The sequence below is a fragment of the Eschrichtius robustus genome, chromosome 4, assembly GCF_028021215.1.
Source record: "Eschrichtius robustus isolate mEscRob2 chromosome 4, mEscRob2.pri, whole genome shotgun sequence".
NCBI classification, from domain to species: domain Eukaryota; kingdom Metazoa; phylum Chordata; class Mammalia; order Artiodactyla; family Eschrichtiidae; genus Eschrichtius; species Eschrichtius robustus.
This window is the reverse complement of record NC_090827.1, coordinates 107,547,609-107,572,599: the sequence shown is the minus strand read 5'-3', so window position 1 is coordinate 107,572,599 and position 24,991 is coordinate 107,547,609. Positions and strand designations below refer to the sequence as shown.

The 24,991-nt window shown below is 44.9% G+C and overlaps 1 protein-coding gene across 1 annotated transcript; it reads left to right on the top strand.

Annotated features, from left to right (window-relative positions):
- LAP3 (leucine aminopeptidase 3) lies at positions 1 to 24,991 on the top strand. The gene is made up of 13 exons (XM_068543182.1): positions 1 to 189; positions 2,550 to 2,665; positions 3,978 to 4,032; positions 4,497 to 4,602; positions 6,043 to 6,202; positions 7,510 to 7,674; positions 10,346 to 10,504; positions 15,169 to 15,293; positions 16,504 to 16,592; positions 17,483 to 17,585; positions 21,941 to 22,020; positions 23,845 to 23,954; positions 24,414 to 24,991. Exons 1-13 carry the CDS (start codon positions 88 to 90, stop codon positions 24,601 to 24,603), a joined length of 1,560 nt encoding a protein of 519 aa, XP_068399283.1. The 5' UTR covers positions 1 to 87; the 3' UTR covers positions 24,604 to 24,991.

Sequence of the window (24,991 nt, the reverse complement as noted above, 5' to 3'; positions counted from 1 at the left end):
CCGGAAAGCTGGGCTCCCAGGCGCGCACTCGCCCTCCTTGCGCCACGTGCTCGGTGGAGGGCGGTGCGGGGGGGCCGAGCCGAAAAGATGTTCTTGCTGCCTCTTCCGGCTGCCGCGAGACTCGCCGTCCGACATCTGAGCGTGAAGCATTTCTGGGGACCCGGTCCAGCCGCCGCAGACATGACGAAGGTGAGAGGCCGCGGCTCGCTCCGGGGCCGCCGCCAGAGTCCTGCCCGCGGGCCACGGGGACTTTGGGGCAGGTCAAGGCCGCGTTGTTCCGGGCTTCTGAGCCGAGTTACAGACGTTGGCTAGAAAGAAACGTTTCTTGTCTTTGCGGAGCTCGGCGTTGGCAGCGGGCTGCGCGGGGCTGCAGACCCCCCAGTATTCTCCAGCCGGCTAGTGCCGAGGATGCGCTCTTTCTTCTCTTGCTTGAAAGTGCTAGGACCCGAACTCTGCGCGCGAGGGAATGATAGCCGTAGCTCCCGTTTCCTGAGCTCCCACTCTGTGCCGTGCCCTTATTTCATTATTTTGGGCGCCAGGATTGTTCCCACCTTAGCTAGGAGGATGCCCAAGTTTGGTGAGGTGAAATGCCCTCTAGGAGCCCAGAGTCGGCCAATCACTGGCCCCGGGTTCCACACCAAGACCTCCCTCCCCCGCTGAAATTAAAGGCCAGAAAAACACAGGCTCTCAGGGAGTAAACTGACTAGAAGCGTTTCTGGAGAAAAATGTCTCTCTAGGGAAAAGGGCTTTGCAGGGAGACCCATCTGTTCGTGAGATTAGAAGTGTCCTGCAGAAGAAGCGCCTCCTCCAACTGAGCTCCAAAACATTGTGAAGAGGGTCACTATTCGGTCGTGGGGGATCTGGAAAAGGGGAACGGCTTGGCGGGAGGAGCACATGTGTGGGAGTCACGCTTGAGGACCAGAAGGACTGTGCCTGGCTAGGGGTATTCTAGGTGGGGCTTGAGCTCAGGCCTCTCCCTGAATCACAGATGGCCGAGGGACCAGAAGCTTGTCCCCTAGTCTGTTCAACACTATGGAAATAGATCCTACTCAGGTAACATCCGTTTTCTGTCTGATCAGTTCCCGATTTGGTTCCCTGGAATCCCAGACAGTGGGCAATCTAGGTAAGTTTGAACCTGGGAAGGTTACCAACCCCGAGGAAGCCTATTTTCTTTGATGGAAAGGACAGGACATGATTTGGTCTAAGTACTAGTGTGATTCTGTAGAAAGGACAGAGGACCTGAGAGAAGGCATCCGGATTCTTGACCAGTTCTGTTGCACACGGGCTAGTATGTGAAACCAGGTTTCAGTTTCCTTATCCATCAGATGCGAAGAAGACTACTTGTTCTTTCCACCTCACAGAGGTGCCCTAAGTCAGAACACATTTTTAAAGTCATAAATTGCTGTGCAAAGGCGAATAGTGATTCCTAGGTTTACTTCCTTATTTCAGTTGTTTGGGGCCTGGAGCTTAAGGAGATGAAAGGATAAGCCACTAAGTGCTGGACAGAATGCTCTGGCCCGACCCTCCCGGTGAAGGTGCATCCTTTTCCTTTCTTCCAGCCTATGAGTTGGCCAGAGTACTTGTTAGTATTGGCAAGTGCAGCCATTGACTTTATTAGGATGACATCCCAGAGTATTGCAGATTTGCATTTGAAACTTGTAGGGGAGGAAAAACTTACTTCTACTCTCCAAGATTCTAGGGCTGCACCTAAGAATGAAATGGACATAAAACAGATTAACAGGAGAAAGGCATACAAGTTTTATTTCATATTTTTATGTGTACATGGGAATCTTCAAAAGGGAAATGAAGACCCGAAGAAGCCTATAGACCCGAAAGCTTATATACCTTTTTAAACAGAGACGGGGGAATTGTGGGGATGTGATAAGGCAAAGGAGCCTGGGGGCAGTAAGTTGAGAGACAGGGACTGGGAAATATATGGGGGAAACGAAGGGGGGATAAGGGTTATTTTAGTAGGTTTGTTTGGTGTTGACTCCCAGTCTATGATGATAAGAATATTCTCTTCCTGGTACAGGGAGAGAAGCTTTCTCATGGGAAATTTTATGACCAGCTTTTAGATAGGAAGGGCGGGGTGGTGGGCCGTCAGAGAGCCCTTCCTGCATCTGCTTTTTCTCAGCTGCCTGCACCTCAAAGTAATCAATATGCCAGAGTGGCATATTTTGGGGTGGCATGTTCTGAACCCCTTCCAGATCTGACTTTGTTACAAATGGAATTGTTCTCTTAAAGCACCTCTCTGCTCTTCTTTATTTGAAAGTGAAGGAAGCCCTCTATGTTGTGAAAGCTCTTGGGAGGGACCATCAAGACCAGGACAGGTAGTAATTGCGCTCTTGCATCGGCAGGAGTTTGAAACATTTAGGCAGGATGTGAGTATAGCTGACTGCCCAGCACCTGCTGCTGTTTTGGCCTTGTTCTTCTGTCCTTGAGGGGGACACGGTTTTGTTGAAATGATTAGCTCTTTCTGGAATTTGGGAACCCTTGAGTCCCTCTCAGGGATCTACTCTAATTATATTCACCTTTTCTCTTGTTTTCAGGGCCTTGTTTTAGGAATCTATAGCAAAGAAAAAGAAGATGATGTGCCCCAGTTTACAAGCGCAGGAGAGAATTTTAATAAATTGGTGTCTGGAAAGCTGAGAGAAATCTTGAACATGTAAGTATTCATCTGTGGGTTCCAGTTTTTAAAAATGCCCTGAAAGTGAAAGAGAATATCTTTTCTGTGCTTTATTATTAGTGGATGAACATGCACGGAAGTGCACTGGCTGGGATCTTCTCAGTGGAAGTGAAAGTATGTGTCTGTGGCATGCACATTGGTACTTCAGGTTCAGTATTGGGTGGGTCCACAGTTCTGGGAAGTCAGGCTGCTTCAGCCAAATCACAAACTTATGTGAGAGGCTGACCCAGTAGGATCTGGAAAGTACCCTATTTCCTCAGCCCACCCTCCTGGCTCCAGTTTGTTTCTCCCCACCCCCTTCCCACCTTTCTTCTCTCTACCTGTGTAACTCCCCTTCACTTGGGGGGAACAGCCTGGGCTGGTTCAGAATAGCCTGAGGAGGCTGCAAGCCTTGAGTTTCAAGGGCTTCTCAGATCTTAAAAGACACGCGAATCGCCTGGGGGTGTAGTTAGAATGCACATTCCAGTCCAGTAAATCTGGGTGGGGCCTGAGATTCTAACCACTCTTGATTAGCCAGGGTCTGGGGAAGGTAGGAAAACATTGGGGTTTCCAAGTCCTTCTGAGCTGCGGGCCACGTTTAACAGAAACAGAGGTGACAGCATAGGCCACTGCAACTGTATATTATTTGGATTACAGATAGCCTATTAGCATCTGATAGGTGTAGTCTAATAGTTAGAGTAATTGTCTAATTATTGAATGACAGAATTTGCATCGCCTGTCAATTTACCAGTCCTTCACCAGTAGGCAGCTCTCTCAACTGCCTTGATTAATTCATTAACCCCAAAGCTAACCTGTACGAGTACAGAACAGCCTGGCCTTCCTGACTGCGAGGTACCAGGGCATCCAGTCCTCAGGCTGTAATTGTGCGTTGCCACCTGCTTTGTTTTTAAATTGCCCGGTATCCCATCTGTAGATAAATCACAAAAAACCTCCAGGTTGAACACACTGCAGTCAAGTCAGCCACTTAGGTTGGTGTCTTGCGTCTTTTATGAGGTTTAAGATCGAGGTCAGCCTCCATCCAGTGCTCAGCTCTCCCCTACATTACCCATCCACGGCATCGCTTTCTGTAGTTGGCATTAAATCTAATCTGGAAGTTTTTGAGATAGAATTAGAAGTGCTGCATCTGAGAAATCTGGCCTGAGAGAATTCTGTATTTGATAAAAACATAAGTGTAGCAAATTTGCAGAAGCATCAGAGCATACGGTAATAATGCTAAAGGTTTGTTTATGTCACTTCTCAATGGAGCAGAGCAAACTATAATTTTTAAAACAACTGTTTCTTCTTGTTGCAGATCTGGACCACCCCTGAAGGCAGGCAAAACCCGAACCTTTTATGGTCTGCATGAGGTATGAGGTGAAAATAAGGTTTATGTGGCAAACCCTGAGTTAGCACCTATATGTGCCAAGTACTGTGACTGACCAGTCGGGCAGAAAATTTTGTATCGGATTATGTGTTCGTTTTATCCCAGGATTAAGCCGCAAGTATTAGTTAACATTGTAAAGAGGCGAGTTGTTGTCAAAAAGTACTGCATCTCTTGTATTCCTCAGTCTGCAGGCTTTCTTGGTTCAGTGGCCCTGTCTTACATAGCAGAGTTATTTGCAGGATTATCCTCGCCCTCCCTTTGCAACACACAGTTATAAAATTTAACCAAGATAACAGGGCTTACAAAAATAAAGCAAGCAAACTTCGTGGAGGGTTTTGTCCCATGCAGCGCTTTAGGGGGTTGTGTGCAAGCTCCTGTGCTATTTCGTGCTGGAAGTGGATGCTTTAAAGACGTGAAGCAGCTGATTTCATGTATCTTTTGGAACAGGACTTCTCCAGCGTGGTGGTGGTTGGCCTCGGCAAAAGGACGGCCGGAGTCGACGAACAGGAAAACTGGCACGGAGGCAAGGAGAACATCAGGGCCGCTGCAGCAGGTTCTTTAACTTTTGAACTTTAATGTTGGTAAAGCTTCCTAAGGATCACTCGGTCAGATTATGTCTCCCCTCTTTCCATCACCACCCCCTCACGTTCACACAAATAACTCTCAACAGATATTCAGTTTCCCTTACCTAACATGCTTGGCTTTACTTTAGATACAGAAGGTTAGCTTGTGGAATTTTATTTTTATATTTCTTTAGCTTGTGTCTGGGGGTTTCAGGACCACTTGTTCCCTCTTGCAGTATCGGCCTTAGAGCTCTGTTTTGCCAGAAAATCCTGGTAGGTGATTTTTTTCCTTTTTTGTAATGCAGCCCTTGTGTTGCCCAAATTTTATTTTATTTTATTATTTTTATTTATTTTTAATTTATTTTTGGCTGTGTTGGGTCTTCGTTGCTGCACACAGGCTTTCTCTAGTTGCAGCGAGCAGGGGCTACTCTTCATTGCAGTGCGCGGCCTCCTCACTGCGGTGGCTTCAGTAGTTGTGGCGCTCGGGCTCAGTAGTTGTGGCTCGCGGGCTCTAGAGCGCAGGCTCAGTAGTTGTGGCGCACGGGCTTAGTTGCTCTGCGGCATGTGGGATCTTCCTGGACCAGGGCTCGAACCCGTGTCCCCTGCATTGGCAGGCAGATTCTTCACCACTGTGCGTACAGGGAAGTCCGTTGCCCAAATTTTAAATCATGTGGAGTCATCATATTTACAAATCAGAGAAAATGGATGCCAAGGGCAGGATGCTTGTTTATCACTAGTTACCAAAGGTGCATGCCTATCCCAGTTTGTCACGTGGACAGTTCAAAAGTTGAGGTAGGTGCCATTGGGCCTCTTCAGAGCTGAGCGGCAGGGCAAGGCCTTCACCGCGGAGACTGTGGTTAAAGATGCTTTCAAAAACATTGCTGAGGTGGTGATAATTAGCTTGATTGATCTCTGACCCCGTGTATATCATATGTGACTGTTAAATGTACTTTCAAAGTTCATGTTCGGAGATTATTTCATAACTTTTATTTGGGAGATTTTGCTGACCTGATCTTAATAAACGCTGTGTTAATAATGGACTTTGCTCAGTTCCTTGGGTGTAATTTCAGTGTTATCACTTCTATGTCATTTTTAATCTGGCAAGCTCCTGGTGATTGGGACGCTTCATCAGGAAACCCTAGTGTTTCAGAAGTGATACTAGTAATAGCAGCCACTTCTTGGGGGCCCGCTTTGTGAGGTGCTAGACTAGTCATTTTGTCCATCAGTCTGTCCTCCCACCCTCTGTGAGGTGTGTGCTCGTCCTTACTGTACAGAAGGGGAAGTGGAGGCTCAGAAAAGTCAAGTGTCAGGGCCAGGATTTGAACCCCAATCCTGATGTTGTCTCAGGACCCCACCCCAGGCCTCTGCCTTCTGCCCTCAGAGGTGTCCCTCACTGACTCTGGTTTTCTGGTTCCTCTGTCCCTGTGAAGCGGGGTGCAGACAGATTCAGGACCTGGAGATCCTGTCTGTGGAGGTGGACCCCTGCGGAGACGCCCAGGCGGCTGCGGAAGGAGCGGTGCTTGGGCTTTATGAGTATGATGACCTGAAGCAGAAAAAGAAGGTGGCCGTGTCAGTGAAGCTCCATGGAAGGTGATGGAACAAAACCAGGACCAGGCCCCTTCCCTGCGTGCTGATGGCAGGGCCTTTTGGACATGAGCTGCCTGCCTTTCGCATTGGGCACTGCCATGCAGCTTGTCTGTGGCTCTCCCATGGCCTTAGCCATTTTAGGAGTTTGGTGACTGTGCCTCCATTCTGCTCCTGGCTTTCATCCTGTGCGTGTTTCCCCCCTGACTCTCTAGACCCCTCCGTGCTTGCTGGTTCCTAGGAAACCATACCTGGTTGGCTCCCTGAGGAGGGAGGGAACAAGATGACAGACGGGTCCCAGCAGGTTTTGATGCAGATCATTTCCATCTACCCAGCGCCTGCGGGCCCTGTACTAAACGCCAGAGATACGCAGATGCAGGGATCTGGCCCTTGCCCTCCTGGTCTAGTGGGGAGACTCATCTTTGAGCAGATTTATTGAGCACCAGCTACACTCCAGCCCTATTCTGTGTTCAGGAGCAGACAGTGTGAGACCCTCAGGAGACGGTGCTGGGAGGACAGCGGGGGTCCTCCCGGTGGTTGGCAGCTGTGGTGTAGTGGGTAAGAATGAGGGCCCTGCGACCAGTCAGCCGGGCTTTGAATCTGGCTCCCACTTCCTGGCTGGGTGACCTCAGCGAAGTGACTGAAGTCTCTCTGTGCCTCATTTTCCTCATTGGTTGAGTAGAGTTGTGGCTTGGATTTCATGGGGCTTTTATGGTCGCAAGACAAAACCCATCAGGGGTGTGGCACACGGTGAACCCCGTAAGTGATGAGTGTTGTTCTGCCTCTCCACGCGCTTTGTTAATTCCTGTCGTGCACAAGAAGAGCCAGGGTCGTGGAGAGCTCACCCACGTCCTTTGTCTTCTGAAGCCGGCCCTGCCCTCCGGTGGGTTGGAGTTCAGGGTCCCGACCCAGGCAGGGGGAAGGCGGGAGGCCTTCAGTTCCCCGGCAGGACTGAGCAAGGGAAGCTTGCTCTGTAGTCACACTCTGGAGGAGTGTAAAACAGGCCTTTCTGTGGAAGCCTCTGCCGTCAAGATTTGGGGGGTAGACTGAGGGCTCCAGAGGTCCCTCAGGCCGACAGGTGAGGTGAGGATTCTAGGTTTCCTCTAGCTCAGCTCAGTGGGGGTCGTGTTTTCCAGCACTTTATAAACCATAACAGCTGCCCCCCTGGATCAGGTCACAAAGAATAAATCCGGGTCCCTGTGTCCATCACGTTTCACTTGTCATCTTCGGCAGGAGCCCTCCTAGCTGGGCTGTGGAGAGGTCAGTGTTCTGGAGAGGCTGTCTGACGATGACCTTGTGCTTGCTTTTGCCAGTGGGGATCAGGAGGCCTGGCAAAGGGGAGTCCTCTTTGCTTCTGGGCAGAACCTGGCACGCCACTTGATGGAGACGCCTGCCAATGAGATGACGCCAACCAGATTTGCGGAAATTATCGAGAAGAATCTCAAAAGTGCTAGTAGTAAAACAGGCGTCCACATCAGGTAATTCAGGATTATGTCATAGACTCCTATGCTAGAGCCCGACGGAGCCTCAGAGATCCTAAAAACCAGCTCTCTCACTATTCGGAGACTTAACTTGAGACTAGAGAGGTGAGGTCACCCACCAGCAGCCACATACAAGTGGGCGTAAGGGCTCAGTTTGAGGTTTCTCCCATCATATCTTACCTTGCCTTTGAGAGTGTTGTGACTGCACACTGCACATGTGTGTGTGTTTTGTAGCAGCTTTATTGAAATATAATTCATGTAATGTACAATTCACTCATGTAAAGTATGCAATTCAGTAATTTCTAGTATATTCACAGAGTTGTGCTACCACCACCACAGCTAATTTTAGAACATTTTCATTACCCCGTAAAAGGAACCTTGTACCCATTAACAGTCACTCCTCATTTTCCTCTCCCCCTGGCCATCAGTTCATAGACATATGGGTTGTTTATACCTTTTGGACTCTGAATAATGCTGTTGTGAGCATTTGTGTATAAGGTTTTACGTGGACGTATGTTTTCCGATCTCTTGGGCATGTGCCTAGGAGTTGAATTATTGGATTGAATGATAACTCTTCCCCTTTTTGAGGAGTGTGCACATTGTATTTTGTTTTGGTGAATCCTTTCTGTCTTTTCTCTTTTTGACATAAGTGAAGAACAGAGCACGCCCTCCTTGGCATGGAATGAGAATCTCTACCTGGTAGATTCCATTAGGTAGATCAAATACTAGAACTGGTGTTCCCAGGCCGTCCTGAGGTCCATGGTCAGCAGCCAGGCTGTTAGATGTAAAAGGCTGCCCCTCTAGGCTCCCCGTCACCCTTTAAGCAAACCAAGTCTGAGTATTTGGGGATTTATGATTAAAGTAAACCCACAGATATTTGCTTTACCTAAAGAATCCTTTACTATCAAAGTTGCTTCTCAAGGGCACTTCCATTTAAAAGGATTCTTCACTATTTAATTGTGAGTAGAGTTCGCATTTTTCAGGAAAACCCCTGTGGTCTAGATAGAGTGAAGAAAATGTATAATCTATAGAAAATGTAGTGTTGGAGCTTGATAAAATTTCTGGAATGGTTGCTATATATTCTGTAGCAATGCTTAGTCTCTACAAAGGTGTCTTGGTAAAGACTATTCGCTGTTTTGTTTAAGGAGACACCAGAGCTATGTTGTGTCAGCAGATTGTGGCTGTGTGGCCTCACATTATCAGTAAGGGCACCTCCTGTGTGCCTGGGAACTTAGCATACAAAGGTGGGTGGCGATGGTTCTTGTGCTTAGACAGCTGAGGACCTTGCAGGAAGGAATAGGCAGGGAAATGGCTGTGCAGGGGACGCTACAGGAGCAGAGAGCCAGGGAGGACTGTGGAAGAGTCGAAACGGCTTGCCAGCAAAAGCGGTGCCTGAGCAGAGTCAGGGAGGTGGCTTAGACGTGAACAGACAGGAGAGCGGGGCAGGAGCACCTATGCAGTGGCCTTGGGAAGCTGCATGGCTTGCGGTGGAGCAAAGGGAAGTCGGCCAGAGATGAGGCAGGTCAGGCGGGCGGAACGTAACCCTTAAACTGAGGCAGCTGCGTCACACGTGCTCTAGCGTAGGTGGGTGTAAATCAAAGAAATACAGACTGTACTTCCAGAAGGGCAGGACTTTAATAAAACATCAAGTACTGGGTTTGTGAATAAAAAAATGCCCACATTATACGGCCTCGCTGCTTTTGAAGTGTTTTTTTTTTTTAATTGTCATACCTTCCATTTTTATAGTCTTTTCCCTCTGAAGTTGGGTGGCCCTCTCTCTACAATGACATCCTAGATTAATAGTTTCAACAAGTGGCTAGGCAGGTGCGGGAGGAGCGTTCCTTGAATAAGGTCGTTTCTGGTCTGTCTGTAGGAGGGTAGGATTTCTCCCCTGGCCTAGTTACTGTGGCCAGAAAGCAATACAAAGCCCTTTTGGACCTCCAGCCTAGGAGGAATAGCGATGTGGCATCTGTCTTCTGGTTGGCACTAAGGACTATTCCCATTAAATTACCCCCATTGATCCCGTGTTTATTAAGTAATAACTAGTTTTCCCACTTCAATCAGACATCTCAAACTGTGAGAAATAGTCTGACAACATTAAAAAGATTGAATTCCAGCAATTCTGTAAAAGCAAAGAAATAGGTAGTTTAGTCTAATCAATGGAGTGTAGTTTTGTTGGTTCTTTGTTGATTGGTTGTTTGGTTGTTGCTTTGTCTTTTTCAGAAGTGCCAAAAATAAATCAGTGGACTCCTCAGCTATCTTTAAGTACCCTTTATGGTCTCAGAGCCTTGCTAATTTCATCTTTAAATTAAAACTTTAGAAATATGTGAGTGGGTTGGGAAAAAAGATCAAGTAATAATTGTTTATTGACTATGCACTATTAGCTGACATTGTATTGCATACCATACATGAATTCTCTTAGTAATTCTATAGCTAATTTTTTGATGGAGGTGTCATTGATCTCATTTTGTAGATGAGGAAACAGACTCAGAATCAAGTGACTCACCCAAGAATATACAGAAAGCAGATAGGAGGTGATAATTGAAGCATTAACGTGTCTTTATTAAGAGCTCGTATGTTATACTTTTTTACACACGGATGAGTTATTCTAAGTTATTGAAATGGAGATAGCAACATGTATTTACTTTTTCCCTTTTCTGCTCTATAGACCCAAGCCTTGGATTGAGGAACAGGAAATGGGATCATTCCTCAGTGTGGCCAAGGGGTCCGAAGAGCCTCCAGTCTTCCTGGAAATTCACTACAAAGGCAGCCCCAATGCAAGTGAACCTCCCTTGGTGTTTGTTGGGAAGGGGATTACCTTTGACAGGTACTTCTTTACTGCATCCGTGGTTTGTATTTTGGTGAATGCTTTGTATGCCGTTGTATTATTTGGTGTGCAATTTGGTTCAGAAGCATGGTGTTTGGTCAGATCTTATGTGTAACTTTAAATATATTAGGCTGCCACTTATACAACGCCTACTGTGTGTCAGAGGCTCTACTAAGCATTTTACATATATTAGCCCTGATCTTAACGCCTAGGAGCTAGGCGTTGCAGACATTCTTCAGGTAAGGAAACCATGACTCAGGTTAAATAATTTGTTCAAAGCCCCATAACTAACAGAATCGGAAGTCAAACTCAGCTGTGTGTTTAAAATGTCTTAAAATATTTCCATCATACACTTTGATTCTCCTGTATGGATATTAAGGATTTCCAAGTAGATAATGGTGAGGCAGCTTTCCAAGTAGATCGTGCTGTCTTCCCTTTGCTTACTTGAGATTACTTTTTTTGCTGACCAGTCTAGCTTTCATTAATCTCCTTAAACCATAAGTGTTCCTTAGAATTGGAAGCTCTCTCTGGTTATTTCAACCAGGGAGAAGCTGAGTTGAAAAAGATGATCTGAGTCAGTATTTCCCATGGAAAGCATTTGCTACTGAATACTAGTTTCTGGGTTGCTAATTAAATGTGAGACTTGAAAAGGATTACTTGATCAAAAAACTAGGTTAGGTAAAACAAATTGTTTTTTATTTTGTTTGAACTACAGGACTTCTTGGGGGTACAAAATACAGCATTTTCTAAATTTCCTTTTTTTTTTTATTGAAATATAAATATAGTTGACATCTTAATTTCCTTTTGAAGGGAACGTTTATCTTAGGAAATCATGGTCCATAGAAACTGCTTTGGAAAATGCTGCTAGAGATTCCATAAAATCTTGATGTCCCCTAGTATGTTTTTACACCCATTCAGGAACTCCATCTGAAACGTGAATGAATCCCACCCTTACAGGAGTGTTTCTAGGCACTGTGATGCCTCTGTCCTGGGCAGATCTGGCCTCCAGGCTGGTCTTCCTTGTACTAGCAGATTGTAATGCCTCCTGTGTTTTCCATCCACTGGTTCACGTTCTCTCCTTTAAAGCATTGGTCTCCAAACGATCTTCGTTATGTAGCCCATCAGTAAAAGATTCGAGCTCATACCACTCAAAATACGCATATTTATTTATGTCACATTCATATACTGTTGTATTAAAGTGTGTATTATAAAACACTATAGTAGGGAATTCCCTGGTGGTCCAGTGGTTAGGACTCGGCACTTTCACTGCTGGGGCCTGGGTTCGACGCCCGGTTGGGGAACCAAGATTCCATAAGCCGCGTGATGCAACCAAAAAAATAAAAAAACAAAATAAAAATAAATAGAACACTACAGCAGATAAAAATTAGAGAATGAAAGTTGTTTTTAAACGTCTTGCTGATTGTGATGGTTTTATACTATCATGGGCTAATGTCTTAATTGAAACATTTATGCTAAGGGTGAAGTTTATTGTTCATTTAAACCTGTACTTGACTTTTTTGCTATGGGAATATTAAGCAAGGAGGCCTGACCTAGTCTTCTCGGTTTAGAGAAGGCTTTCTAGAAGGAGTGACAGTTTTAGCTTAAGATGTGAAGGATAAGGGAGTTAGTTCTGCGGGGGGTAGGGCAGGGAAAGAGCCGGGTGAAGGCTGTGGGTAGGAAGGAAGAGGGGAAATTCCTGGTACTGAAAGAATGCCAGAGTGGCCATGACAGAACGTGACTGGGGGAAGGGACGAGGCACAGCCGGAGAGATAGGCAGAAGCTGGGTTGTTCTGGGCCCGGTTAGATGTTGGACTTTGAACAGTTGGAAGTAACTGAAGGGTGTCTAGCAGAGGGAAAGAATGACGTGAGAGTTACACATACAGTGAAGTCCACCCATTTACATGTTCAGTTCAGTGAGCTTACCAACCGTGTGCGCCCATGCAGCAAAACACCTCTGCCATGAAAACAGAACATTTCCCTGACACCCCAAAAGCTCCCTTGGGGAATTGTGGGGGATGCTCTTTTGCAGTCATCCTCTCCCCTACCCCACCTCAGACAGCCAGTCATCTTTCTGTTATTGTAGATTAGTTTTGCCTCTTCCAGAAATTCACTTACGTGGAATTTTTTATGCCTGGCCTCTTTCCCAGCATATTATCTTTGAGATTTAACCATGTTGTGGTCATATCAGTAATCTGTTCCTTTATATCACTGAGTCATATTCCGTTGTATGGACATACCAAAATTCGTTTATCCAGTCATTGCTGAGGGAAATTTGGGTTGTTCCAGTTTTGAGTTATTAGTAATAAAGCCGGTATCATCTAGAAGCCTTTGTGTGCATATATGTTTATCTTTCTCTTAGTTAAATACCTAGGAAAGGAGAGTTGAGTTGTGTAATAACTGCATGTTTAACTTTATAAGAAACTACCAAAGTTTTCCAAGGTTCTTATACCATTTTGCATTCCCACCACCAGTGTACAAGGTTCTAGTTGTTCTCCATCCTCCCCAGCGTTTTATGGTGTCCGTCTTTCTAGTTCTAGCCACTCAGGGAGTGTGTAGCGGTATTTCTTTGAGGTTTACTTTGCATTTCTCTGACTAATGATGTTTAGCATTTTTATGTGCTTATTAGCCATTGGTACATCTTCTTTCGTGACGTGTCTGTTCAGATCTTTTGCCCTTTATTATAGGAGTGTTTGTCTTACTGAGTTATACGTTTTTTAAAAATATATTCTAGATACAAGTCCTTTTTTTCAGACAAATGTGTTGAAAAATTTTTTTTTCCACTGTGAGGCTTGCCTTTTCATTTTTTGAAGTGGTGCCTTTCGAAGAGCAGTTTTTAATTTTAATGAGGTATAATTATCAGTTTTTAATTTTATAGTTCGTACTTTTTTTGCCCTGTTTAAGAAATTATTGCCTATGCCAAGTCTGTGTTTTCTTTGATAAGTCTATGGTTTTAGCTTTTAAGGCTATGGTCCATTTTGAATTTTTGTATATGCTTATAAAAAGCATTGAGGTTCTTTTGTTTGTCTTGTTTTGTTTTTTTCATCTATTTGTAAAAGTTTGGTAGCTGTGTGGGTAATGAAGTGAAGGGGTAAGACTGCTATAGGGACACCTGAATATATATAGGAGCCAGGCAAACATCTGAATGACTGATGGTGGTAGCCTCAACTTGGATGGACACAGGAGAAAAGAAATGGATGGATTGGAGGGGAATCTAAAAGGTGAGCAGAGATAACTGCTGACCTTTGACTGGTGGTTATTTAGAACGATAGTCCTATACACAGAGTGGAACCCCCTGAGCAGAAGTGGCCTAGAAGTAGATAGAAGGACAAACCTCACGCACCAGCTTGCTCTCCTTGCCCCCATGGGGTTATGTCTGGACTTCTTGGACCAGGAGTGTACTTCTTTTCTTATTCTGAGCCAGTGGATAATCCTTAATTCTAGGTGTAAATGACAACCATCTAAATATCAAGTGCAGTGCTTCCCTGGTGGCGCAGTGGTTAAGAATCCACCTGCCAATGCAGGGGACATGGGTGCAAGCCCTGGTCCGGGAAGATCCCACATGCCACGGAGCAACTGAGCCCGTGCGTCACAGCTACTGAGCCTGCGCTCTAGAGCCCGCGAGCCACAACTACTGAGCCCACGTGCCACAACTACTGAAACCCACACTCCTAGAGCCCGTGCTCCGCAACAAGAGAAGCCACCACAATGAGAAGCCCGTGCACCACAACGAAGAGTAGCCCCCGCTCACCGCAACTAGAGAAAGCCCGTGCACAGCAACGAAGACCCAGTGCAGCCAAAAATAAATAAATAAATAAATGAAAAAAAAATAGATTTAAATATCAAGTGCTTTGGAGGTGAATGAGAATTAGGATCTGATTTCTAAGGTGAGCAGATGTCAGAGCAAGGAGTTGACTCTCTCACCAAGGCAAGTCAGTAGCAGAATCCAGTTAGAACTCAGAGTAGAAACCCCTGGCTCATTGCCCAGCCTGCAGAGCCAGTGGCTCTGGATTCTTATAAACCAGAAGCAGAAAAGTCACTAGTTAGTTCAAGAAGTCTGGGGCAGTGGCTTGGGTTTCTTGGTAATTGAAACCTTTCTCAGCTCTTGTGTTTGGGCACTGTCTTGAGGCTTCGGGCTAGCATCTTCCTCGTGCCTGGGTTGTATTTTGCCGTCTGCAGGATCTAGCACACCTTGGGGGTGTCAGAACGAGTTCTCTCCTGTCTTCCTAGGAGTTGAAAGGGGTTCTCCTGGTCTTCTGTGAGCTTGTCAGCTTTCCCCCAACAGCTTGTGACCTTCAGTTTCAACAAGTTGATCAATTCATAAAATTTGCTGAAAAGACAAATCTACATGGGTGTCAGGAGTTCAGATGGGGTTTGAGCAGTGTTGACTGCATGATGTAGTAATGTTTCCAGTGGCACTGCTTAAATTTCATTCATACAGAAATAAAATGAGCTAACATACCCGCCTGTATTTCTGGAATTATTTTGTGTCTTTTATAAAAACCACAATATTATCTTTTTAAATGCTGAAATCATTGATTCCCAATTTGGAAATTTCTTGGTGTTTGTATGTGGTAGTTTACCCTCAGCTTACATGTTCTTTTTAGGGAAATGGTTCTGGCCCCCTTCTTTGCTATTAACATGGTACATTGTCCTTTTCCCCCCAGTGGTGGCATCTCCATCAAGGCGGCTGCAAACATGGACCTCATGAGGGCTGACATGGGAGGAGCCGCCACTATCTGTTCAGCCATCGTGTCTGCTGCCAAGCTTGACCTGCCCATCAACATCGTAGGTGCGCGGGAGAGGGAGGGTGTCTTGGAGAGCTTCTGGAATCCTGTCAAATGGTAGAACGGAGACAACAAACATGGTTTTCTCTAATCTGAAAAGATCAAGAAATGGTTTTTAAATAGGTTTTCATCAAGTGGAAGATGTTTGTTTAGCTGAGATAGGTGTTATCTTGTGTGAACTGGCAGAGTTAAATGTATTCTGCGTTGTGGGCTGTAACTAGAATTGATTTGTTTTACTTCTGCAAAAAACTGGTTAGCAGTCAGGGACACATAATGTCAAGTTTGCGGTTTACTCCAATGGAAAATGCTCAGTCAGTAGTCAGGGTAGCGATTACCTCATAGGGTTGTGGCTGATTAAGTGCCCCGACATGCAGAAAATGCCTGGGACAGAAAAAGTGCTCAGTACGCAGGCGATTTTTGTAGTGCAGGATGCCAGACACAATGCTGGGGCTTTGCCATGTGTCAGAGGGGGAGCTGGGAGCAGGGACTGAGGTCGAATGACTTGCCCAGTGTCACCTCCACTGCATGGGAAAGTAGGACTGCAGTCCAGGTCTGTCTGACATGCCCCCTCCCTCTCCTCCTCCATTTTTGCTGAACTATTTGAAAGTGAGTCTCAGACATCATGACACGTCACCCCTGAATACTTCTGCTTGTATATCCTAAGAACAAGGACATTCTGTGTAATGACAATACCATTATCATTTCCAGGGATTGATACAGTAACCAAATTCAAACTGCCCAGTTGTCAAAAAAATGTTTGTTTTATATGTGTGTCTATACACACACGCATTTATTTATTTCTATTTGTTTTTGAAATCTTGGAGCCACTCAAGGATCACCCCTTGCGTGTGGTCACCATGGCTCTTTAGTTTTCTTTAATCTAGAACCTATTCCTGCCCCCCTTTGTTTTCTTTCATGACACTGGCAGTTTTTAAAGGTTCAAGGTCATCTTGCGATGTTCTACAGTTCGGATTTATTTGGTTATTTCTTCACAATAGAATCAGGTTAGACTTCTTTGGAGAGAATGACGTGTATTTCCTGTTGCTGGTGCACGTAATGTCACCTGGGTCACTGGTGATGCTAAACTCCATCACTTGGTCGAAGTGGTGTCTGTGACTGGCATCTCTTGAGGGCCCGCTGATGACCTAGGTCCCATGGGTGGCGTATTTGGACCTAGCGCACTCCATGTTCCTTCATATATTCTTTTTTTGACAGGTTTGGCCCCTCTTTGTGAAAATATGCCCAGCGGGAAGGCCAACAAGCCTGGGGATGTTGTTAGAGCCAAGAACGGGAAGACCATACAGGTTTGTAGGTGGAAGACACAGCCTCCGAGTTCTGCTCTTTCTGAAGGACTCCCAGCATAGCCACATAAACACACCTTGAACGGGTGCAGAGCACTGGCTCTATGTAGGGAAGGGCAGTGCCTTTATTATGAGTAGCTCTTCATGCCGTCAAAAGTATTTCTTCATGGGAACTTTAAGATTGTTTTTCCTACCTTACTATTCCTCCTACTTCCTGAATGCTGTACACACAAATTACCATGAATTTGCAGCCAACCCTGCAGAACAGGGCAAAGCAGTAAAAGTGCAGGCTGTTTTCTGGATACACCTTTGACGTGATAACTTTTTCCATTTAGCAACTCATTCGAGTGGAAAACGCATTCTGCATCATGGGTGCTGCATCTGGGGATGTGGCAGCAGGTCGTCCGCTGGGCACATGTATGCATGTACACACACACTGCCCATAACGACTGAGCCTCTATTTAAAAGAAAAGGATATAATATACATGAAGTTGCTGAAGTTGCAAGAGTTCTCCGGTCTGGAGATCCAGGCTGCTGCTTCGGTGTATCTTTCTTAAACTCTTTAGCCTTTTTGTTTTCAGAAATCTTGATATTTTTTCCCTTCCTGTTATAAACTTAATGGTAAAGTGAACCAGACACTTCTCTTTTATTTCAGCCTCCAAAGTCATCAGCATTTGGTTATCAGCTCTGGCATGGGGATTATTAAATTACATTTGCTCTTCAGAGTAAATATACTATTCCTGTTCTAATGGTAGAATGTTTTTGATACTCGATGACAAACATCACACCAGCGTTTTCTTTTAAATTGAACATAGCTGTGAGTGTCAAAATTTTATATTCATTATTTGTATCATCTTACCCTTTTTTTTTCCTTTTGACCTTCCTCTTTGCAGGTGGATAACACTGATGCTGAGGGGAGACTCATCCTGGCCGATGCGCTCTGCTACGCGCACACTTTTAACCCAAAGGTCATCATCAATGCCGCCACCCTGACAGGTCAGACAACGTGCTTCTCCTGCTTTTGTTTGAAGAAAGTCTCATTTGTTGGCATCGAGTGCACACATTGTACTCAGGGCACTATTTTGCTGAAACCTGGCTCGCTCCATTTGCATTCAAAGATCTTTCACCAAAGGAATTGTTCTGCAGTTGTAAACTGCTTTGAATATTAGCCTTGTTGTTTTGAAACATCCCAGGCTGTACCTTTAAATAAAGAAACAACAAGTGGGTCAGGTCAGCCCATCCACAGCGACGACGTCTATAAATGATACTAAGCGATGTTTTCTGTTACAATTGCTGTTTGATACAGGTCTGAAAAGATTAGTGATAAATCCCAAAATCAGTAGTTGTTTTTGTTAGTCATAATGCATCTAATGCCCCCTGAGTGTTTTCTGAACTTTTGTACTGGAGGTTGTACAGAAATAAAAACACTGGGGATGGAGGTGGCAAGATCCTCATGTAGCGGAGGCGGGGCCGTGTAATGTGTTGTGTGAAGCTTGTTGGCTTTAAGGCCAGCCCAGGGGTGGCTCCCAGCTGTGCTACTTACTAGTCCGCCAGCCTGGGGCTGATTCCCTGACACCCCCGAGCGTCAGTACCTGGGGACAAGTCTGTTTGTCTCGCAGAGTTGTGAAGACTGGAGGGAGTTTCTGGAAAGCCTCTTTAATGCAGCGCCCGCACGCGGCAGGCAGCACCACCAGCTCTGTGGAGTAGGAGTAAATGCCTAAAGGGACGACAGTGGGCGTTGCCTTATTGCAGAAACCCAGTGTTCATAATCTTCTATCCAACAGTTCTCTTTTTAGGGATTCATTCTGTCTCCACCTTTTTTAAGATTAAAATTCAGATCATTTTTTATCCTTTGGTTTTAATTCTTCCCCTGGTCACGTGAGCCTTTACTTTAAGATAAATCAGTTCATGTTTCTTTTTTATGTGTTTCTAACAATAGTCCACAGATTTATATGCTAAGAATCCTTTTTTCAAGCTGGCATTATAGTATTTTTATGGTCTTTTGTCTCCCTTTTCAGTTCAGCAAACATTTTAAGCTGAACAACAGAGGTTCTGGGGCTGGTGTTTGAGGGGCAGTGCTGAGGTGGGTGATAGTACACCCTTTCTGTAAATGAGGAATCACAGCCCTCCACCCCCTATTTTTTTCCCAAGCCTGAGGGTGTGAGAAGGTGGGAAAGGTGGTTCCAAGTAACTAAGGGCAACCTGATGGGTGAGCCTTCAGATCACCCCAGCCGTTGTCCTTGCTGAAGGCTGTTGATGGCTCATTTTGGTTCCCCAAATAACTTACTGAGCCCCTTCTTGAGTTCCAGGAGCTGGGATTCAAAGGGGGAGGTTGAGAAACAGTTTCCAACCCCAAGTTCATAGCAGGAGGAGGAATATAGTCTTTAGAAGGAGAAAATAATTTGCCCTGCCTCTTTTTTTTTTTTTTTTTTTAATTTATTTATTTATTTTTGGCTGTGTTGGGTCTTCGTTGCTGCGCACAGGCTTTCTCTAGTTGCGGCGAGCGGGGGCTACTCTCCGTTGCAGCGCACAGGCTTCTCATTGTGGTGGCTTCTCTTGTTGCGGAGCACGGGCTCTAGGTGCGCGGGCTTCAGAAGTTGTGGCACGTGGGCTCAGTAGTTGTGGCTCACGGGCTCTAGGGCGCAGGCTCAGTAGCTGTGGCGCACGGGCTTAGTTGCTCTGCGGCATGTGGGGTCTTCCTGGACCAGGGCTCAAACCCGTGTCCCCTGCATTGGCAGGCGGATTCTTAACCACTGCGACACCAGGGAAGTCCCCTGTCCTGCCTCTTAATAGCATGTGACTTTGACAGTGTCTCAGTTGTCTCGTCTGTAAAAGGGGTATAATAGCACGTCATTGGCAGGAGGGGTGCCTGTGAAAATTAAATACGGTGATACAGGTTGTTGTGCCTGGTAGACACCGGACTGATGCTACTGACCTTTAAAGGGTAGGCCTGTAGCAGACTGTAGGAGCAGCGGCTGCTCAGGGGGTGCCATTCAGTCATGGTACCTCTCATTTTCTTAATGCCTGTGATTTAGGATGGAACGAGAGTGGTGACATCAGCACCTTCCTTGGAGCGCTGATGTTCCTTCCATACTCTGAGAAATTCTGGTAACACTGATGGGCTAGCACCTCAATATACAGCTTCAAAAGTGCCTTGTAAAAGAAAATGGAAGGTATGCCCCCGATAATGGTAATTCTGAAATTGGTGGTGGTACTGGTTCTGTAATTATGTAGAAAATACATGATTTTCTGAAGTATGTAATGAAATCATCTCTAGAGCCATGATCCCTGTTGGATCACATTAAATATTCATGTCTCCCATTTTCTCTTCCTTTAAGAGAGGATATCACATCACATTCTTGTTTGCAGTCAGTGCTCATCTTCTCTTTGAGAAATTCAAACACTGATGCAAGACTCTTACAGGGCTGATAGGAGTGTTTTGAGGACAAATGAATAAGTATGGAAAAAGCCACTAACTTGAAGAGTAAAGCATTAATGAGTGTGTATCCCCGCAATCATATAGACAGACCATAGGCAGTGAGTAACCAGCAACCATCGTAGTATCTGGGATATAGGGGATGCCACGAATGATTGTTGACACAGTCGGCCTGTGTTTAATTCCTGCAGATGGCTGGGGATACAGAGGTGGGTCAGGACAGAGGTGAGGCCTGTGTCCCATGGGGCGCGGCAATCAGCAGATCCTCACACTGACCAGCTTAGAGGAGCCGGGTTAAAAGGAGTCCGTGAGAGCCTGTGCATCTGGGGATTTGACAGGTCTGAGATGTCAAACATCTTGTCTGAGAAGTGCTGCTTGAGCTGGGATCTGAAGGAGGAGGCGTTAGCGGGGGGAGGAGGGGAGAGCGAAGGCCCCTCTCGAGGTGGGTGTGTGTGGGCAGCGTTGAATGGGACCGAGAGGAGCAGAGCGTGGCTGGGTGAGGACTTTGGGGACCCGTGTGCTGATAGGCACCAGTCCCCCGCTGGCCTTGGCGTGTTGCGGGATTTAGTCTGGAGCCAAGTGCAGCAGGAAGCTAAGAGCGGAGACTGTGAGATCACATTTGCCCTGTGAAAGGGTCCCTGGCCGGCAGCGTGCTGAGTGCAAGGGAGAAGGGCCGAGGAGACGCCGCAGTCCAGGTGGGCTGGTGAACGGCGTTCGGTGGTTGACTCCAGCAGATGTGTAAGTGTGTGTGTTAAGGATGAGTGTCTGCGTTTAGCTTCAGAATAATGTGTCATGTCTGAGAGTATAGGTGAAACAAGTTTGCCCGTGACTTGATAATTGTTTGTGGTGGTTAATGGATGCTTACTTGTATGTCCATTACATTATTCTCTTTGCTTTGTGTATATTTGAAGTTTTTGACAATAAGGTTTTTTTGTTTGTTTTTTTAAAGTATTACCATAGTCCAGTGGTAGATGATGGTGGTAGCGGTCATGGTGAAGGGAAGTGAATCGGTTTGAGATGTAATTGGGAGGTAGAGTAACAAAACCCCAAGGGACAAGGACCCAAACAGAGTTGCCCAAATATCATGTGGAATCACAGGTTTTTACATATGGGTCACCGTTAGGTTTACACTACACTGTAGTCTGTTATGTGTGCAGTAGCATTATGTCTAAAAACACAGTGTACATACCTTAATTTAAAAATACTTTATTGCTGAAAAATGCTAATTAACCATCATTTAAGCCTTCTGCGAGTCACAGTAGAAACATCAAAGAACACTGATCACAGATCACCATAACAAATAATGAAAAAGTATCAAACATTGCAAGAATTACCAAAATGTGACACAGAGACAGGAAGTGACCAAATGCTGTTGGAAAAATGGCTCTGATAGGCTTACTTGACACAGGGTTGCCACAAACCTTCAATTTGTGAAAAATGCAATATCTGCAAAATGCAGTAAAGCAAAGTGTAATAAAACGAGGTATGCCCGTACCTCTACCCAGTGGACTTTTAAAGTCATTAAGGATACTTTTAACGAATTTGTTTATAAAAGAATAAACGTTTAAAGCATAAGAGGAAGAACACATATTGGACATGTACAGTATAGTCTTAATTGTGTTTTTTTTTTAAGTTTAGAAGAAATCTGGAAAGAAATATTAAAAATATGTAGTGGTTATCCCTGGGATGAGATTATTGGTGATATTTGATGTTTGCTTTTTTTTTCATTTTCCTTAATAATTGAAGGTGAATTCTAGCTATATATACAGCAAGGATTTCCCAACATCATCTATTTTCTAAAATGAGGGAGACATTAAAATAGGGTTAAAGGCTAAAGTTTTGGTCTGCACAGCGGCAGAGAAACCTGTCTCGCCGGAAGAGAGCGAACGCTGACCTGAAGGGCTGTGTCTTGCAGGTGCCATGGACATAGCTTTGGGGTCTGGTGCCACCGGGGTCTTTACCAATTCTTCCTGGCTGTGGAACAAACTATTTGAGGTAAGAATAACACATACAGACCTAGAATATGGAGATGATTTAATTACTCTAGCCTTAGAATGCTATATTTCTTAATTAAAGTGATTTTTATGTTGTAGATTTGCCTTTGAAATGAAAATTCAATAAACTCGATTCAGTGTGGTTTTCTATAAATGTTCCCAAATGTTCCAAAATTATGGGTATGATACCATATTCCTCCTGTCCTCCAGTAGCTTCAGAATGAAGTGAAAATAACTTGAAAATATCCCTAATGTAGAAAAGGTTAAAAGGACGGCTTTGTAGAAGAAGGAATGGCCTTTTAAGGAATACGGGTCATGAGTCAAGTCGGGGAGCATGTCGATAGGGCTCACCTGCGTCCCTTGTCCCTTCGCGGGTGGTGAGAAGGACAACTTCTGCAGCTGTGCTCTTTGTGTCCTCCCAGCCCTTTCACAGCAGCCTCCTCCAAACAGCAGTTTCCCGTCACCACCACCCGCCCCCCGCTCTCACCGCCATCAGCTTTCCCCAGCGACACTGCTCTGTTAGCCTCCTTTAGCTTGTCCAGAGGCAGCGTGTACCTCTGGCGTCTTGGTGACACCCTGCTCTTGGCTTCCGCGATAATCTTTTCTTCTGGTTTCCTTCCTCGCTAACTTCTGTTTCAGCCTCCTTGGCCAGCTTTTTCCTTTGTCTGCCCCTTTGGTTGCCTTCAGTCCCGGGCCACATGTTCTTACTCCGCATGGTCCTCACCGGAAGGCCCGTCTATTCCCCTGGCTGCAGCTGGCACCTCTCTGCTGAGCTCCCATCTCTCTTGAAGCCCAGACCCTGTGCATCCCGCTTAGCTATGAAACAGCTCCATCTGGCACCTCATTCTTTCAACAAGTAATTAATGGGAGCTTACTATGTGCCAGCAGAAACAAATACAAAATGTCCCTGCATACATTCTTGATGTGGTTTAAGGTCCTAAACTGCCCTTCCACCCTAAACTGCTTCCCTTTCACCTCTTGTCATCTCACCATTTGTGAAGCCCCCTTCTACCGTCCCCAGCCTCGGGGAGAAGCTCAGCCCCCTTGTCTCCTTTCAGGTAGGCTGTGGGGCCTCTCTTCTGTGCCAGGCACCCAGTGTCCAGTGTCCCTCGCTATCGTCCACAATGTCGTTGTTGGTTTTGATTTTTTTTTAATTTAATTTTCTTTAAAAAATTAAAGTTATATGTATGTAAACATTGAAATAACAGTCAGCAGTCTATACAGCCTACAGCCTCTTTTCCTGGAGGCAGTTACTTTCAACCCTTGGTGGGTTCATCTGATAACTACTCAAGTCTCAAAACAACAGCTTACATTGCTGCTCCCTGACTTTTCACTTTTGGCTCTTACCTTTGACCACAGTGTATTAAGACAACCTTTATCCATTTCTCCTACTAGCCTGTGGGCCCTTTGATGGCTCAGTTATAAAGTATCTTTATATCCCCAACACCTCTTGGTGCTCAGCAGTTCAGTAGATGATGGATGGATGGATGAATGAATGTGTAAATGATTACATGAATTAATGAGGTCACCTTATCTTAGGAGATCTGGCCTAATCAAACCAGCAAAGCCTGTCTGTGCTACAGGTTACCAGCTTATTCATTTAAACTGAGACCCATAATATTAGTTTGATGATTTTAGCAAATGCCCTACAAATTTGTGGGACTGTTTTACATACAACATTCCTGGCTCCTTTTATAATTCTTAAGTAAACCTTTTAACTAACTGAAATAATTCTGGAATCTGTTGTATTGCATCATGTTTTAGAGTAACAGGTCAGAACCTGCTTCATCTACTCTGCCAACTAGCATACCTATTTGTTCTCTAGGCCAGCATTGAAACGGGAGACCGTGTCTGGAGGATGCCTCTCTTTGAACATTACACAAGACAGGTTGTAGATTGCCAACTTGCTGATGTTAATAACATTGGAAAATATAGGTATGTAAAGTAAGCTATAAAAGTACATTTTTACAGTCATCATTGGTTGCCAGAATGACCATTTTCAGTTTAATCCCCTTTCACAAAAGGTTTAGCTGTCCAATTTTCTTTTGATGTAGTGCTTGTAAGCACTCATTTCTGTCTTTTATTTTCAAGGTATTTCCCAACTGGTTCTCAAAATTTTGCATGTTTTCAAATCTAAAGGTCATTTTAAGCAAATGGTAAGGGAATGAGATGCACAAAATTATCATTACCATAGGAAAAAGAATTTATCCTTTATGCTTAAAGCTATGTCTGAAAATCTTGAAAGTGATTTCTGGGTTAACATCTTAAGAGGTCTCATTAGCTTGACTTTTCTCTCTGGTCATAGAAGCCACTTAGCAAGAATGGAGGATCTTAATAGAACGTTCAGTGCACATTTACGTGGGGTTAAATGTTGATTGTTGTCTTCCTCTTCAGATCTGCAGGAGCATGTACGGCTGCAGCGTTTCTGAAAGAATTCGTGACTCATCCTAAGTGGGCGCATTTAGACATAGCAGGTGTGATGACCAACAAAGATGAGGTTCCTTATCTGCGCAAAGGCATGGCTGGGAGGCCCACAAGGACCCTGATTGAGTTCCTGCTTCGGTTCAGTCAAGACAGTGCTTAGTTCAGATGCTCTAAAATGCCTTCATTCTGTCTTAAACAGGCAGTAGAGCTTCAGAATACTTTTGAATGAATAGCTTAAAATCTTTTAAGGGAAACAAAGGATGGTATTTAAAAACATAGAACAAAATGAAATTTGTATGCCTTGATTTGTTTTTCATTTTATGCAGAGATTTATAAAGGTAAAGCTAATATCTTGCTTGGCAAAGATTTTTAAGATACTCTCTCTTAAATGAATAATGATGATTTTTTAAAAGCTACCTAATCACTTTTCAGAGTATATGTTTGTAATTGCGGAGCAAAATTGTATTTCAGATTTGTGATGCTGGGAATATGAACAAACTAAAAGTTGCTATGCAGTTGTCAGAAACAATAAATCCAACTTCTTGTGC